Source organism: Mercenaria mercenaria, unplaced genomic scaffold (assembly GCF_021730395.1).
Source record: "Mercenaria mercenaria strain notata unplaced genomic scaffold, MADL_Memer_1 contig_3607, whole genome shotgun sequence".
Taxonomy (NCBI): domain Eukaryota; kingdom Metazoa; phylum Mollusca; class Bivalvia; order Venerida; family Veneridae; genus Mercenaria; species Mercenaria mercenaria.
In genome coordinates, this window is record NW_026461763.1 from 41,462 (window position 1) to 60,417 (window position 18,956).

The 18,956-nt window shown below is 34.8% G+C and overlaps 1 protein-coding gene across 1 annotated transcript; it reads left to right on the forward strand.

The window, feature by feature from the left end:
* Positions 1-261: 261 nt before the first annotated feature.
* On the forward strand, positions 262-15,189 carry LOC128553227 (uncharacterized; the record flags this gene model as incomplete). The annotated part of the gene is made up of 3 exons (XM_053534352.1): positions 262-672; positions 13,766-14,198; positions 15,026-15,189. Coding segments are annotated over exons 1-3 (1,008 nt in total), but the record flags the coding sequence as incomplete, so codon positions are not given.
* Positions 15,190-18,956: the final 3,767 nt, after the last annotated feature.

Genomic DNA, 18,956 nt, shown 5'->3' on the forward strand with positions numbered 1-18,956 from the left:
ATTGTATCATCATTGAATTAAGCAACAGTCGGATAAACCTTAATGGCCAAAGAGAACGGGGACTTACCCACGGAGTTGTAAATACTAAGAAGATATTACATTCTCTGTTCTCTGTGGTAGCACTGTAAAATCTGCTCTTCAGGCTAGAGAATCCCGCCCTCTATTGCCTTCGGGAAGTAGGTATCACACCACTAATAATACCCACCCAGGTACACGACTGCTAAATGTACCATCCGTCACAACACTCCCCCCAACTTTATAATGATAGAATGGTTATTTCCGCACCCGTCACAACAGGTCAACGCCATTAAAGGTAAACACGAACTTTCTACTGATAAACAAACTTCAGAAAAAGAAAAAAGGAAGAAAAAAAAAGAGAAATCTTATGACATAAAAATTGACTGTAAACGATTTATTACAGTCCAAACAAATAAGAAAAGCTGCAAGAATAGAAATAAAAAGTTGGGAATTTTTAGTTTCACTGAATCAGACACAAGGTCAGATAGCACTAGTGATTCGTACAGTACATCTTCAACTCTAGATTCAAACGATGATAAAGATGATGAGCATGCCCATGATAAAAATGTTTTAAAATCTAAAAAGAGAAAACGTAAAAGTAAACACAAGAAATCAAGTAGAAAGTCTGGTATTGCAATGGAATCTTCAGGCAGGGTTAAAACAAACAACGTTACACAAATGCTCAGTTACGCTATGAATTTGTAAGTCGTCATGTATTTTTTCAAAATTTAGATGTAAATTTGTTTGTTGTGGTGAACTAGGAATTATTTCTGATCCAAAAACAAAGTAACTGAACAGTCCTGTCGTTTAGAATTGTTAAAGAGGATAATGTATTTTAATACTTCTCTGGACTTCAAACTTTTATAATCCTATTATGCTGCTGTACTAAGGGAAATAAAATTAGGTTAAAAACTTTGAATGATGATTTTACTTATTTAGAGATAGTTCTTCTAATCAAAAATACCTTTTCTCTCATGGGTAACAATTATCCGCTTCAGGGCCCCAAACCTAAGAAATCCATAGTGTACCAAAACCCCAAAACAGACAGTGCCTTTGAAGAATCACACATTTTGTTCTGTTCACTTTATCAACGCAAACGTTGTAAGCAAAAAATAACATTATAACCGATGCGCTTGGCCCAACATATCTGTGCAACTTGTTGGCTGAAAGATAAAGCAAAGTTACTATCCCCAGAAAGCTCCTCTTCATGTCCGCATACTTTATCATAACAGCTAAATCTAAAGATAAATTTTTGAACGAACAGAAAATTGAGGATATATTTTTACCACAATTTCTCTTTAGCTCAGGTATACAAAATTGTGAAAATTTGCGGACTTCGGCTGATTCACACATTTGTAATCATTCAAAACCTTGTACACTTTGTAATGAATTAGGTAAAGGTCAAGGTGAATATATTAGAAAATGTCAAAGTATATAAATTAGTAAAAGATTCTGGAAAATAAAATTTTGAAGGTTGTCATATTAAAATAAATCATAAGATCATTGTTAATTATATACGGTCTTGGTTGACTCACCTTGAATATAAAGATTTGCTGGTGTATGATTTGTTAGAATTTGATTTCCCTTTAGGCTTTGTAGGCAATAAAGATTTGTTGTCACTTACCAAAAAGACATGAAAATGGAAACTATAAAGGAGCTACACACTTTCCCGTTGAAAAAGATTATCTGGTGAAAGAAATGTCTCATGAAGCTGTTATAGGACCATTCAAATGTAATCCTTTTGAACATAACTTGTTAATTTCCCCTTTAAAAATTCAGTTTCTAAGAAATCTGTGTCGAAAAGACGAATTATTATAGATCTTTGTAGTTGTACGTCTAATGCGTTAAATGACTTTATAGACAAAGAGTTTTACTCGAATAAGCAAGTGTCATTAGTGTTTCCAAATACTGAAGATTTTGCAAAGCTTATTTTAGCAAAAGGTCAAGGCATTGCACTCTGATGCATACAAAAATATATACAGTATGCATTTAAAGGTAAAATGAAAGTTTCACATTTTACTGGATGCCAATTGGAGGATCTTAAATGATTTATAAACATTTCTTATAAATTATTTATTATATTGTGCAAATCAATTGATAGTGATACTATTAAAGTGTAAAGTGTCTGATACCTTGAATGTAGTTGTGTAAGAGATGTGCTGAACATTGACATTGAATTATCTTAGTTAAGCTGTGTATGAGATGTGCATAACATTGACATTGATTTAACTCAGTTACGGTATGTTGGGAAACACTGAAACATTGATTAGATGCGAGTTTTGATGTTATACTCATGAATTATATAGATAATAATCACAGTTCATATTCTTTGTCTGACATTTGAACTTAATTTGAATGTGACACGTTATTCATTCATTAAATTTTATTATTGTATTTGACGTCTTATTTACTTTTATGCAAGGAGTTAATTACTGGCCGTCTTTCTGGCAAGTGAATACTCTTTCAGAAAAAAATCTTACTTCTAAACCCAGTTTCAAACCGTTTACGTACAACGAGCGATCAACGGCGTACGAAGTGGTAGATTTGTCTATTTTCTGCACTAAAGTCTTCCCGTGTGAATTAAAATTGGCGTTACAAGCGATCAGAATATGGTAAATTCAAACTAACAAGACTGAAATCAGGTTTAATCCTACATAGTTACTTACCAATTCCTATTTAAATTGACTTTGGTAGATAATATTCTACTTAGCTGCTTGTTTGCTTTTTTTTATATTCGGGTACAAATAGGATTTTATCGCTACTTTTGAAATACGTAAACAGTCTCCGCCAATTAAAACGTTCTTTACGTCTACCAAAAAAGGCAAAGGTAATTTCCGGAAGCGAAAGAGTTAATTAGCAAACCTGCAAGTAACTAAGAAAGACTGAAGCTGATTTTCGGACTTCTTAGTTTGCATGTAGCCTGTTCTGAACTGACACGGTGTGCTTGGTGTGTTTAGGGGGACGTCTTTGGTGCTAAAATGTGGAGGATTTATTCGGGTAGAGGCAAAACTACTTACATTGTTGCTCGTCCGTTGTTCGTAAACGGTTTCCAACTGGGCTTTGAAATAAGATTTTTCTGAAAGAATATTCTCTTGCCAAAAAGTAGGCCAATCATTGATAAAGAAATTATTGTTTTGGAAAAAAAAGAAGAAAAAAAACGACCTGGAATCAATGTACATGTCAAAATGCTCATAAACACCTTTCTAATGGCTCATTGTCACAGTGGCAAAACTTTTAAAATTACTTTTTTCTGCATTTTATTCTTAGAAAACATTATAAGCGTAATATAATATATTTAAGTGTATATGGCTCATGGACCCTAAATGTATCCTAGGTACACTACTGCGCCTGTAGACGAGATCAGTCGCTGCAAGCGGCTCAAATGTGCAATGTATCCGTCCGATAGCAATGTGGCAGCTTTTTATGTTAGAAGTTGCCATTTGTTCTTTAAGATACTACATTTATTATACATGTAGTTATATTATGTTGCTTTTATTCTGGTTAATATATTTCTTGCATTCAGGATGAATGTGCTGGTGTAGATTATTCATATTTGCTATTTCTTTTTTATTTGTATGTATAATTATTTTTGGCTACTGGACAATTTTCGATATCTATTTTCTTTGAGTATATTATGCACCTTAGTAATGCGAACCCTCCCCCAATAGGGTCATAATTCTTGGATTTCATTTTACATTTTTTTAAAAAAATTCTCAATGATATGTACACGTTAAACAGAATGTAAAATGACAACCAGCAGTTTTGATAAGAAACCAATTCTTAGTGATACAAAAATAATGATGTCGTATTTTTAAAAAAAGGGTTAAATTAGAAGTTAAATATAAGTATAAAATTTGCAAGTGGTTTAAACGAAGGTTTTAAAACCATAACAACTCTTTTTACAAATAAGTATGGTACTTTTATGGACTTTTAAAAAGTAATGTTATTGTCTTGTCATTCTGCAATGAAGTATATATCATAATTAGATTGGAGAAAGCATGTGAATAAAATAAAAAAGAGAGAAGTTAAATGAAATAATATATATACAACTACGAGGAAAAATCTAGAAATACTAAGACGTTTACTTAACTAAAAAACGAAAATACCTCGATGAAAATGTGTATGGTTCATCTATAAACATTACAAATTCAGTGCATCAAATTACGCAAATTTGTCGAACCTAATGTATAAGAGATTGTGCTTCTAAATTGTAAAGGAACTTTGATATGTCTCGCTTCAGCTTTTTCTTGTTACTTTGACGACCGATGAGGTGTAGTTATTAGGCGGCGGTGGTAAAATAGGCCAGCATGTATCGGAACGAACGTTAATAATTTTCATTGCGCTTTCTGTGGGCAGCGAAGCGTGACCACAGATTTACCATACCACAAATTTACAGTCAAAATGCTTATCCGAAACCGAAGAACAAGTAGTTCCAAGTCCTCCATAAATTTTACGTAATTCAAGTCTGTTTAACTTTCAAAAAGCTTCTGAGGTTCAACTTTATCAAAAAATGCACTGCTTAAGTACAAATTTGCCGTAATCTATATTTTAGAAAAATTCGTACCTGTTTCCCGAAAATATGATCGTATGCACTTCAATTTGATTTCATATTACATTCCAGCTGGTGTTGTATAATTAATTCCAAATTCGCCTTTTTAATCGCCGGTAGATTTGCGGTGTTTTCGTCTCCAAATATTCACGTTCCGGCGTACGATTTCTTCTCGGATAATTATACAATAGCGGGATTTGGAAAACTGCAATGAAATAATTTAAGATCATTCAAACAAAGTTGGAAAAATTCCAGTTTTTAATATTTGAATTTGAACAATAAAACAAAAACAATAAAATTCGTAAAAAGATCCTCTGGATGCATAGAATGCAGTCTGTTCATGAGAGGTAATGAAATGTGCCCCTAGCGCCAGCTTAAGCAGAACTTTATTACACATATGTTGAATGAACTCCATGATCCCAAAGGACCAGAAAATATAACAACACTAAAACATGCATATTGACATGATGATGAGGCATATTATATTAATCTACAGCTGAAAGTTGACTAAATGCAACCCGAAGATCATGATGTGTGCTGGTATTGGAGATAGAAGTAGTTGTTTTGGTTGTTTTAAAATTAAATGAAACATTTAATTTCATTGTAAATATTCTTTTATGGTTGTTTTTAGTTTGAGAACTATTCTGAAGTGTCTTTTATCTATGTAATTTATGTATAATATATTCATAGCCTGCTTTTACCAAGATGAGATCTCATTTGGAAAAAAAATCACCTGTTAATGTCACAGGGGCCTGAACATGGAAAACTTGTTTCTGATCAACAACTTGAGGACCACTTGACCCGGAATGTTGAAACTTCATAGGATGATTGGACATGTAGAGTAGATGACCCCTATTGATTTTTTAATCACTTGATCAAAAGTTAAGGTCATATGAAAACAGTTTCCAACCAATAACTTTAGAATCATTTGACACAGAACATTCAATCACGATGATAGGAATTACAAAGTCGACGACCCTTTATGTTCTGGGGTCACTTGACTTAAGGGAAAGGTCACAGAGGCATGAAGATGGAAAAACTCTTTCTGAATCACTAACTTGAGAATCACTTGACCCAGAATGTTGAAACTTATAGGATGATTGGACAATCAGAGTAGATGACCCCTGTAGATTTTGGACTCACCCGATCAAAGATCAAGGTCACAGGGGCCTGAACATGGAACACGGTTTATTTGAGAACCATTTGACCCAAAATTTTGTAAGTACATAGGGTGATTGGACATGCCAAGTAGATGATCTCTATTGCAGCCAAACATTAGTGTCTCTTTGTCTTTCGCTCCTATCCTCTATTGACTTCTTGCCTAGTACGACAATGCATTGGGGGACTAGGGAGACATGGGCATCTTCTAATTTGAAATTTAATTGTCCTCATTCGAAGGAGGAGGGGTATATTGTAAATATTAATGTTTGATGATAGATGTTTGTCGGTCTGTAGACAAATCAGTTTCCGGATGATAACTGGAGAACGCTTGGGCCTAGGATCATGAGATCGGGAGATTTGTCATGACCAGCAAATTACCCCTATTGGTTTTGAGTTCAGTAGGTCAAAGGTGAATATCACATTGACAATAAAACTGTTTTGCCAGGAAACTAGATTATGCTTTGGTCTAAGGTTAAATTTGATACGGAGGTAATTTAACACTGGTAAATGACCCATAATTATTGATTTAAGATCAATACGTTAATTGTCCAGTACACAGTGACCAAATAATTTCTGTTCCTTGTCAGTTAATCATGCAAGTGTTCTACAAGCTCTTGTTATAACTAGAATCTCCAAATAACACATAAGTATCAATTAGTATATGACCTTTGCTCACATTTACTGTTATTTCCCTTGTTCCGGTAAAAGCAAGGTATTTCTCATTGATTTGTTTAAAAAAATGCTTATTATTCTAAAAGGCTTTGAGCAAAATTAACCAAACCTCACAATTTTTTTAATAAGCACATGAGCTTTGCTCATATATTATTTTATCCCCTTTGACACAGTAAACGCAAAGTTTTACCCCCTGATTTTGGTAAAAGAAAGGTTGAAAATGCTTATTAATCAAAAGTAGTTTAACTAGAATCACCAAACTTAAGTTAACTGTTCATGCCCATTACTAAAGCTGTCAACCGCTGCCTACATCAGTCCTCTCAGTGCTTTGATTTGTAATAATGAGATGAAAAGTCTTAGTAATTCTATGTCATCTCTTTTAGGATTAAGGTCGGTAATTCGGTCGAAAATGTGTTCCGCTGTGTAGTCGAAAGAAGTCCATAATAATTTGATCCTTATTTTCCTATTTTTGCGCAAATTCGTTTAGAACGAGTGGTTTAATCACCACTTTTCACTACTAGAATACATTCTGCATGAAATGAGATGGTTTTCATATTCATACACCCCACATGGCAAGTTTTGCAGATCGAAACCGGAAGTAGATGTTTTCTGGCATTTCACTAGGAACTACATAAACTCCTATTTTCTTTTCGTTTTTTTTCGTGAATTTGTTATGGAACTTTCATGAAAAATAGGTGTAGGAACAAGTGATGTACTCTAACAAAAAGCAAATATGTAGATTGTAATGAAAAAATTTCTAGATAAACAAGATAAAATTTAATGGAACTATCAGTACACGAGAAAGCTTAAGCCACATGAAAAAAACTTTACCGATGTAAAGTTCGTTTAAACGGGCATAAATTCAAATTATATCAGTGTTCGGCAAATTTATAATCTTGCTAGTAGCTCACCTGGCTACCAGAATTTTGTACTGGTAGCCCAGCATTTTTTTGTAGTTGCCCAGCAATTTAAACTCCGAAAGTATAAACTTGCTCTATCCGAACCCGACTTACTGAGATGTGAGAATCAAAGAGGTCTGTAACAATGTTTGGTAAATAAATTTAAAAACCTGTGTGTTTGTTTCAGTTCCGCAGACACATTCATATCGTATTAGTCTATACATATATTTGAATGACGATAAATGTTTATTTTGATATCGATATTGTCCAAATACTGTTACAGACCCCTTTTGTTAAGAATGATGGAAAACAGAAAAAAGGTCAGTATTTCATTCTCTTTATTCATAGAAATTTTGACTGGTACCAACTGACTCTTGTTAAATTTAGTATCATTTCTAGAGCACAAAAAATCTTTTCTAGATGTTTATAATTAAATAGTATTCATTACATTTATGATCATTGCATTAATTTTGAATACTTATCACAGAATAAAGTGGTAAATGGTATCTTCCCAAAACCATAGTGTTTACCAAGGGTTTTTACATTGCTTTATATTTATGTCAAAGTATTCAAGTCTTTTGCTTAAAAATGTAACCAAGGATGTCAACTTATTCATATAAATATGAAACTGTGAAGGGCCTTTAGGTTACAAACCAAGATCATGTTACAACATAATAAAAAGGTCTGTTTCAGGTCACATTGGACACTAATATTTATCAGAATTCATGTTATATTGATTAAGTCTTTCATCATATTTTATATAATATGAATCGTGCTAGCAAGAAGTTCCAGCGTGGTTTATACCTGTATAAGCGAACAAGAAAACACATTCAATTCTCAAAGCGACTAACGCACACATTGCTGAATATTCGATTTTCTAACAATGTATTTTTCATCAAGTTCTGTTAAAAACCGTTGTTTTCCTAATAAATGTAAGATAAAAACAACGCCTGAAATTTCCGGTTTTTAAAAACTAAATTTCCACCAGCTAGCACCTTGCAAACATTACGTGACAGTAAGATAATAACACTAAACATGATTATCAATAGACCGCGCGCGTATAGGTATTGCACAATATAATGACGTTTTGAAATACAAACAGACAAAACAACAACATAAATTGAAGTCGTTTAACATGTAGTCAGTTCAGCTATTTCTCTTTGGCCGGGCGGTTACGGTATTTTTGTTATACTTTTTCGTCGTGAGTTAGATTCCCAGACCTTTACAACAGTATTTCATTTTTTCTTCAATACGAGTCAATGAAAACAAAACATGTTAGTCAATCTATTTCTAAAGATGTTCACTAAAATTATATTTGTCACAATTTACACATATTTATGTTAAGATACACACCATTTTTAAGATGATCTAATGTTTTTATGCTTTCCTGTGATATTTTTTAAAGCTGTATGTATTAGTTATATAAGTTTTATAACAATCTTACACTTCACTTGAATAGAAGCTTTGCCCGGCCATAATTTCAGGGTCGATCGATTTAGAAATACTACCAACTTTATACGAAAATAAAAAGCAAAACAATAAATTAGAGACCAGAGAAAAACTAACTGACACAAAGTATATAACGCAAACTGAAAAAAAAGGGAACAAACTCCCGACGAAAAGGTATAATACGAAAACCATAACCGCTCGGCCAATGAGGAGACACCGACTAAATCGTAAAACTAAGTGTATTGACTTAATTTTGCGATATTGTTACGATTTCTCTTCTAAAATCCATAATACTGTGCGCTTCCCATAGTTCATTTTCGAGGTCAGCGATGTTTTGTGTATTTTTAATAGCGGAATATTCCGTCGTTTAGATCATCATATTCAGTACGAAGATGGTTCTTACCTAAATACGGCAAAGTAAATCATGCTGATTTCTCAAAGCGTTAGACGAGTCAAACTGCATGCGCAGTTCTGGTTTACTGACCGCGTGAATATAGCGTCTAAAAATACTGTCGCGTCTCTTTCTGTATTTACCAATGTTTACAAAAATAAAGCGTTGCAGCGGTTTATTAAAGTTCATGAGAAAAACTGCAATTCAGGAAACTATAAACTGGTCAACCATTATGTTTCATGTAAATATATGAAACAGTGGCCGCATTTTGCCCTCCGGTGATAAATTATTTTAAAATCACAAATCACAATATATGGGTTAGTGGCTTAAAAACGTTTATTTTTCTTTCGTTACAACACATAGTGAATGTAAACATTGTTGGTTAAGAACACACTTTGGGGTCAATTAAATTCAAATAAAAAACCCTTTATTTGATGAATTTCCAGAGTAAACAGTAGATTTTAGACATGTGTTTTTGAAATGAACAGGCTATGGCTATAAATTTAGTCACAGTATTTCTGGACCATCAGCTTAGCATTCGACTTCCCGAATCTCAATAATTATAATTGGGTCATTCAAGGCTCCAATGGGAGTCATATTGCCTTGATGTTATCGAAATTATTTTGGTGATTTTCATCATGTAAATGTAACTGATTTTGACTGGCTGTCTTGATGGAGATGGTTAATTGTTTGGGAATAATTACCATATATATTCTAAGTGTGGACCTATTAATATATGGAATTGAACAATGTAGTAGTCTGATTTGTTGGCAGAAAAATAAGGGAAGTTCATACTTTGATGAAGGTGGGTCCTAAGGATTTAGTTCTCATTATACATTTTCTTCGTTTTCTCAGAGAAATTCACAACTTGGTGAAGTGTTTGAAGTGATTTAATTCCATTTTTAGCTCACCTATTCGGAAAATAGGGGGGCTATACTACTCGCCCCGGCGTCGGTGTCGGCGTGACCCTTCTTGGTTAAACTTTTTCGGCAACCTTTGTTTTTCTGTCATATCGTTTTTACTATTGCTTATATCTTACTGTAACTTCACATAAACATTGTCCAGTATACAAACAATGTATGTGTAGTGGCTGAGCCCATTATACCCAAGGTTAAGGTCATCAAGGTGTTATACTTAGGTTATTTTAAGGTTAAAGTTTTTCGGCAACCTTTGTTTTTCTGTCATATCTTTGTTACTGTTGCTTATATCTTACTGTAACTTTACATAAACATTGTCCAGTATGCAAACAAAGTTTGTACAGGAACTGGGCCCATTTTATCCAAGGTCAAGGTCATCAAGGTCTTATACTTAGGTTATTTTTAAGTGTTTTTTTCGAAAGCTTTATTAATAGACAAATCCCCGAATAGAGGAGCGCGCTGTCTTACGGACAGCTCTTGTTTATGAAGGAAATTGCATAAAAAATTGCAGTCTGTTCCTTCGGAGGATATTCTTCAAAAGCGCGTCACAGTTTTTAAAAAAAAAAAATTAGCCCATTATTTAAAAATATCAACTTTAATTCATTGGAGAGAATCCATTATTGAATAATATCAACTTTGGTGCCTGCTTTTTAATTTTGTATTTTGACAGTTCCTGTGATATGCAGACTCCATAACCACAGATGCCCATTGTTTTCTCGTTTAGGACAAACCCATTACTTTATCTGGGAACCAAACGGCGCTTTTCATGGAAATACATGCTTCAGCACGTGTATCATTGAAGGTTCCATGTGCATCGCCGTTTGAATACATCTGCGGATGTCTCTAAATTGCTTTTTGTTCTTTTAACATGTGTAAATATTGAGTTCTGCTCAACCAGGGGCTAGAGGGCGTGGACGGTAGCATGCATTTCCACTACCGCCCATGAGCAGGATCAATCAAACCGAGCCTGCAACATTTCCGTGTCTGTCGTGTTGAGCAACCTGTGAAGTTTCCGCATTTTATGCCCGAAGGGAGGCATATTAGTTTTCAACTGTTCGTCCGTTCGTTAAATCGTTCGTTCGTTAGTTAGTCACAACGTAAACTTTTTGCATGAAGGCACTTTACTCGCGAACCACTGCACCCAGGACCTTCAAGCTTCACATGCTAATAGTACCTATTGAGTACACGACCCTTATTGACTTTGGGGTCACCAGGTCAAAGGTCAAGGTCACCAGATCAAAGATCAAGGGGCATTTGTCACCATTAGTGACAGCTTTTGTTTTATTTAATTCATTGGAGAAGGAAACATATATCCAAAAATAATTGATTTGTCGGTAACTTTTTTATTAGCTCACCTGAGCAGTGAGTTTTTCTGATCGCTCGATGTCCGGCGTACGTCGTCTGTCTGTCTGTCTGTCGTCTGTCTGTCAACATTTAGCTTGTGTATGCGATAGAGGCTGTATTTTTCAATTGATCTTCATGCAGTTTGGTCAGAATTGATAAAATCTATGCCGAGTTTGAATATGGGTTATCTGGGGTCAAAAACTAGGTCACTATGTCAAATAAAAAAACCCCTTGTGTATGCGATAGAGGCTGTATCAGAATGATAGCCTTGATGTAATCTAGGTCGAATTGGAAAATGGGTAATATTTGGTTAAAAACTAGGTCAATAAGTCAAATCTAAGAAAAACTTTGTGTATGCGATAGAAGTTGTATTTTTCAATTAATCTTCCTGAAATTAAGTCAGAATAATTCTAGGTCAAGTCTAAGTCAAGTTTGAATATGGGTTATCTTGGGTCAAAAAGTAGGTCACTAGGTCAAATCAAATAAAAAGCTTGTGTATGCGATAGAGGCTGTATTTTTCAATTGATCTTCATGAAATTTGGTCAGAATGATTGCTTTGATAAAATCTAGGTCAGATTTAAATATGGATCATCTGGGATCAAAAAATAGGTCCCTAGGTCAAATCAAATTAAAACCTTGTGTATGCGATAGAGGCTGTATTTTTCAACTGATCTTCCTGAAATTAAGTCAGAATGATTTCCACGATAACGTCTAAGTAGAATTTGGATATTGATCATCTAGGGTCAAAAAGTAGGTCACTAAGTTAAATCAAAGAAAAATCTTGTGTATGCGATAGAGGCTGTATTTTTCAATTAATCTTCCTGAAATTAAGTCAGAATAATTCTAGGTCAAGTCTAGGTCAAGTTTGAATATGGGTTATCTTGGGTCAAAAAGTAGGTCACTGGGTCAAATCTAATAAAAACATTGAGTATGCGATAGAGGCTGTATTTTTCAATTGATCTTCATGAAATTTGGTCAGAATGATTGCTTTGATAAAATCTAAGTCAGATTTAAATATGGGTCATCTGGGATCAAAAAATAGGTCCCTAGGTCAAATCAAATTAAAACCTTGTGTATGCGATAGAGTCTGTATTTTTCAACTGATCTTCCTGAAATTAAGTCAGAATGATTTCCATGATAAAGTCTAAGTAGAATTTGAATATTGGTCATCTAGGGTCAAAAAGTAGGTCACTAAGTTAAATCAAAGAAAAATCTTGTGTATGCAATAGAGGCTGTATTTTTCAATTGATCTTCATGAAATTTGACCAGAATGATAGCCTTGATGAGATCTAGGACAAGTTTGAATATGGGTCACCTGGGGTAAAAAACCAGGTCACTAGGTTAAATCAAAGAAAATACTTGTTTATGTTCAAGATTTTTGCTCCAATTTTAATGATAATTGGTCAGAATATCTTTTCCCATGAAATCACTAGGTCATACATGTTTACACTGTTATGGTGTGTTTCTAGGGCCATCTTGGCCCTCTTGTTACTGATACATGGCACTGTAGTTGCTTGTTCAGGGCATGTTAAAAACTTCTTTTTCCAGCAACTTTTGAGTACAGATGAGAGATCTGCAGTGAATGAATCATCATCAGATAGCAAGACAAGCATTATACATAAGTTGTAAGATGATGACACTAAAGATAACTGGAGATCTGTGCCAGCAGTAAATGAATTACTTCCCTTTATTGATACTAAATATAGAAGGGAATATTAATTCCCTTTTGTTTATACTTAATATATAAGGGAATATTACTTCCCTTTAATTGATACTAAATGTATAAGAGAATATCACTTCCCTTTTATTATGCTAACACAATTATGTGGGGGCATATATACACATGTAGCATTGCTGTAGTGCTTATCAATCTAAATAAGACAGATCTCGGACAGGCTTTAAAAAAAGATGGCAGAGATGTAGTCTGCTATATGCAAATTTTAGTCGGAATATGCTTGAGGAAGACGAGCTTTATTGTCCTTAGATACTTATATAGTACATTATTATGTTTGTAGGCAGTTTCTTGTCCATCCGCAGTCATGTCGAGATATGCTTCGAAGGATTTAAAGAAAAAAATATATATAGAAATATTAACTGTTATGGGAATGTTATTTTTAATTGCCTGATAAAGGTAATGGTTGTGGCCTTTGATAAATTTTCTGTTTGTATTGGCTCCAGACACCTGTGTCATATCTCGGACATAAGAGTATTTTAATAAAACATGGTAATAATGAAAAGTGTTATTGGGAAATGTGGCCCAGCAAGTGGCAGTAAACTAGCTTGAGGAACACAAGAGAGATGGTGGGTGACTAATCAGAATTAGTTGAATGCGATAAAAACTTGAATTTGAACTTTCTGCTTTCAGAAAAGTACAAGTATAGACTCGGAGCTTGCACGTCAGATGCATCAGTCAGGCCCACAGGAGCCCCAGTCTACTACAACTCATTCACTACCAATGCCCCCACTGTCTGCACCACTCACATCACCTGTGACTCCAAATTTTAACCAGCCACAGAGTAGCAATGTAGATACCTCACTTTTGAAAGGATTATTCGGTTCTAGTCCTAGCTTGAGCATCAGTCAGGTTAGAAATACTAACTCGAGTGCCTTTGCCTCAACGAGTGGTTCCATTGACACTCAGTCAACAGATACGCAAAAAGACGGATTTGCAGCAGCGCGTGAGAAAAAAATTGATAAATTATTACATTTATTATTGGAAGATAATTCAGATGATTCGGCTCGAGAAACAATGCGAAAAAAAATTCAGAATTTGAAACGGAAGGCAGACATGTTGGAAGGTGGGTATACAGAACAAAGTAGTGCATTTTCTGGATAATTGACTCTCAGGCATCGAGACTTTCAAAAGAAAATGCATTGTTAACTCTGCTTTTGTCGAAAAAAGCAAACAATGATATTGTTGTGAATACATTTAGTACGATTCAGTCATCAGGAATTCCACAACAGAGAATACCCCAAAACTTGGCATCAAGAGTTTTAAAAGTGAATCCATCCTCATTTATCACGACAAATAGTGGGAATGAAGCAAAACGGGCACGTTCATATAGTGGGAACAATAACTAGTTGTCAACATTGTAACGTGCTTTGCTCACCAAAGTCAGACATAAGTTCTATTTCGTCAACTCAGCCATTTGCATGATGCCTTGGTGGAAACTGGGCAAAATTTAAAATTTGGGAATCAGTAATATTAGTGACAGTAGTGTTACCTCACAGTTTAACAATCAGTTAAGTGAATTACATCAGATTTTACAATCAACTATAATTGAAGTGATACGGGAAATAATTCAACTAATGTCAAAGAAGTGAATTTAGATGATAATACTGACCCATTACTCGCTCAGATTTTACAACAGACTCAAGACCTTCAGCAGAATATTACATTGGGATCTTTCCCTGGTTCTAATCAAAACGTGCCACAAAGTTTATCACTAGATTTAGGGCCAGTTAACAATAGTGCTCAATCAATGTTGAAGCATCCAAGTGTGAATAATAATTCTTACAAGAAGAACAATACAAACACGGACATTTTGCAGCAGATGGAGTAGGCACTAAATGGCTCTAATCTGGATTCATTGCTAGGTAACAGTACTTAAATTATCTGATATAGATGAGCAGTTCGCGATTGATGCTATTCAGAAGCAGTTAATGATGAACATGCCTGGTCTATCTACAGGGGTGTCAGCATCTAATGCGCGGACACCCACTGTAGATAGTGGACGGGTCCAGAATTGCTTTGCTCAGAATATACCTATACCATACGGTGGCACAGAGGTGACATCCGCAATACTTTAATTATATAGTGGCCACAACTTAGTAAATTGTAATAGGTAGATAGGTAGGTACCATCCAATCCATCCGTCCGTCAATCCATTCGCCCATCTATCTATCTTTTATTCCAGTTTAACATTTGCTGGTACGTAGACACTTTTGTGCGCTCCTATTTTGCACTCCTATACAGCAGCGAAGAAAAAACAGTCTTTTCGATTGGCTACTTCTGTTATTCCGCGTTTTAGCCCTATTAAATTATATTTTCGTCCCGCGGCCCCGTCGAGAGAAAACACAAGAATTAACAAGATGAAATGTCCAGAAAGCAGGTCGAAACCCCACCAGGGATATTTAGTAACTAATTAGCCTGGGGCACAGAGCGAAAACACGATAATTAGCTCTGCTTAAACGCTTTATAGCGATTTTTCGCCTGGTGACCCCGCCGAGCGAAAACACGAAAATTAAAACTTATAATGGCAGAGGTTCGGGGCGATAAGTCGCTATTTAGCGGGGGCGAGGAGCGGAAACATGATAATTAGCAAGATGACGGGGTGAGATTTAGCAACTGGAATGTCGGGGCGCGGTTCGAGAACACTACGTTTAAGCAGCGCTACAACGTGCTTTCGCTCCCCATCCCCGACATACCAGTTACTTATTCTCCCACCCTTGTAATTATTGCGTTTTCGCTCCGCGTCCCTGCTAAAATAGAGTTTTTAACCTGCGTCCCCACATTTTAACTTGTTAAGTCCCGTGTTTTCGCAAAATGGCAGATATCAGCAACCATACGAAATGGACGCACAAAAATGTCTACGTTACTGCAAAGTGTGATACAGGAATGGAAGATAGCGAGACGGACGGAAGTACAGACAAATAAATAAGTAGGTAGGTACCATCCAATCTATTCACCTGTCCGTCCGTCTGTCTATCTATTTATAGTTTCGATTAGCTGATATAAGTCATGGTCACGAGTTATTATATTTAACTACGATTGACTAAGTTGTGGCCACAATTTACTAAGTTGTGGCCAAAAGTTACTAAATTGTGGCCACGATTTACTAAGTTGTGGCCACAAGTTACTAAGTTGTGGCCACAATATAAATAAAGTGTTGCGGATGACACCTCTGTGCACCGTATTACCAAGCCCAGCTGCTGGTTCCCAAATTCAGCAAAATATGTTAGGAAACTAGCTGCCTGAGAGAAACGAAGGTGCTCCTGGCATGTTTCAAAGCCATGGGTCTCTACGTCAAGGAGTTGGTGGACCAAGTAAGCCGTTACAGCAGCTACTGCTGCTGGACAAAATTACCCCGGGCAGGGTCCAAGGCTTCCTCACCCTCAAAGTAAAATTTTATTCATTTTGTGTGCAATCAAATTAAGGGCTATTTCCGTTACCTTCTGAAAGATTAAATTCATAAATGCCCCCACCAAAGGAGGAGGGATAGTGTTTTGGCATTATGCTTTGGTTCATCCATCTGAAAGTAAATTGTTTTAATTCAACCTCAGGTATCGGTTAATTAGCACATAGTTTTAGCTTTTATGTTGTATTTAGTATTACCCCCAACCCCCCTCCTACACAGTCACCTTTGAAATGTTTATAATTAAAAACATATTTTAGTTAGAATCACCAAACCTCACGCAAGTATAGATTAGCACATAACCTATGTTCACTCGTAGAATAGCACAGTCTCGTTTGTAAGGATCTGTGACGTCAACGATAAGGTCTGCTATCTAAAAATAGCACAAGCCTCAATTTGCGGACAAACAACCAGGACATTCAATGTACAATAGCGTAAGTAAACCATAAATTTTGCCTTTATTTCGTTATTTTTGTTCAGGTTTCTAGCCTGCAAATCGCAAACAAATGTTTTTTCTTCAGTTTTTATTTCACTAAACTAGCCGAGAAACTCTATATCCATATTAGACATAACATACCGCTTTTTCCCCAATATATATGTATGAATGGATGATGTTGTTATATTATTCTGTTCATTTTGTGACACATCCAGTTTAAAAGAAAGAATATTAAGAAAAAACAAAATAACTTGGAAAATGTATGAAACCAAATAGAAAGAGTCATTTAAAACAAAAATGTATTCATAGATCCAAAATGTTCTTCCTAGTTACCGACATACTTATATTAACATTTTATTTTTGTGAATGTAAAAGGAAATCTTATGATCGCATACTTTAATTCATTGAAATTTCGAAATGTGATGAACAACATGTATATTTTAAAGTAAACTGTCATACATATTATTATTTTCGGCCATATATTCAGTTATTTGTTGAAACAATTAACATCTCTGTGATATACATGTGTTGTCTTTTATTCCAAATGATCCTTTAGTGTGACATAATAAATTATAGATATTTGACTTTTGATTGTAATATTTAGATGTTATCTGATAATAAGCATGTTCGAATCTAATGCAACACCATTATTTTCTGTATTTTTTTTATAAGGAAGAGTTTGACGGGTCCACTTCGACCACAGCTGAAATCAGGGATTATAAATCAAGTTTACGTCTTGTGTTGTGTGCATCAATTGTTTAAAATGAAATACATATAGTTATTGTACACACTGGATAACCGGCTATCCTGACGCCCGCTGGAAATGTGACCCAGCTGGAAATGTAACCCAGCTGGAAACCTGTAGGTAAAGTTTTTCATTTAATTTTAATAAAACGAAGCTAATTCTTGCAAATTAACTTGACAGTTTTGTCAAGGAGTGAACATGGCTTACATTTACAATTTCTGGGCCAAAACTGATGGTTATGTTTTTAGTTTTTCGCTAACAATTTCTTCAGTTTGAAAACTCGAGCAAAAATCCAAAGTTTTGCGTTAATTGTTTTGTTTATGAACAACCTGTGAAAACTTTTATGTTTTACAACTGGAGAAATTGTAAGCGAATATCTAAGAAAAGATAACGATCGTTTTGGCCCAATAATTGTAAATGTAAGCCATGTTCATTCCTTGACAAAACTGTCAAGTTGATTTGCAAGAATTAATTTCGTTTCAATAAAATGAAAAACTTTACCTACCGATTTTCAGATGGGTTATATTTCCAGCGGGCGTAAAGCCGGTTATCCAGTGTGTTGTAGTTCTTTGAACGTCATGAATCAAAATGATTTAGCATTAAAAGTTTCAACCACAAATGTTCCAAGTGTCGCATTCCAAAATGTTGTATTTTGTTATTAAGACTGTAGATTTTAATAGTATAATATGGGACAATGTGCATGCTACATGCTTTTCAATAGTGCTCTTTATTTGCTTAGTAGGCCCATTTTGAATCGTTTTGATAAAATAATATGTCTGTATATTTTGTATTTTTCTTACATTCATTCCAATATATTTCTTTAATTAGTTATTTATAGTTTCATCTCTTTTATTTATTCTGTTAAGTGTGTAGGTGCGACAGTTTTATACAGGTGGCATGTTACTTGTTTTAATTCCCAGATAGTTGAGGATTCGTTATATATAGAAAACGCTCTCTTGTCTGCAATTTGCGCATTGCATTATGGGATAACCGCTGTATGTTCTATTTACAGAACACGAGTGAGTGCTATTATGAACCTTGACCCTTTTAAAGCTTTGTTTAGCCCCTTGACTTTGAGAAAAAAACATGTTAAAGACGCACCGCAAAATAACCCTATTCTTTTGTATTTCCATGATGGTAATTTTACATGATTTGCATGAAAAAATGAGATATACAAGCATTTAGGTACAAACTGACAGTGACATATATTATGCTAAGACAATTACTGTAATGTCTGATC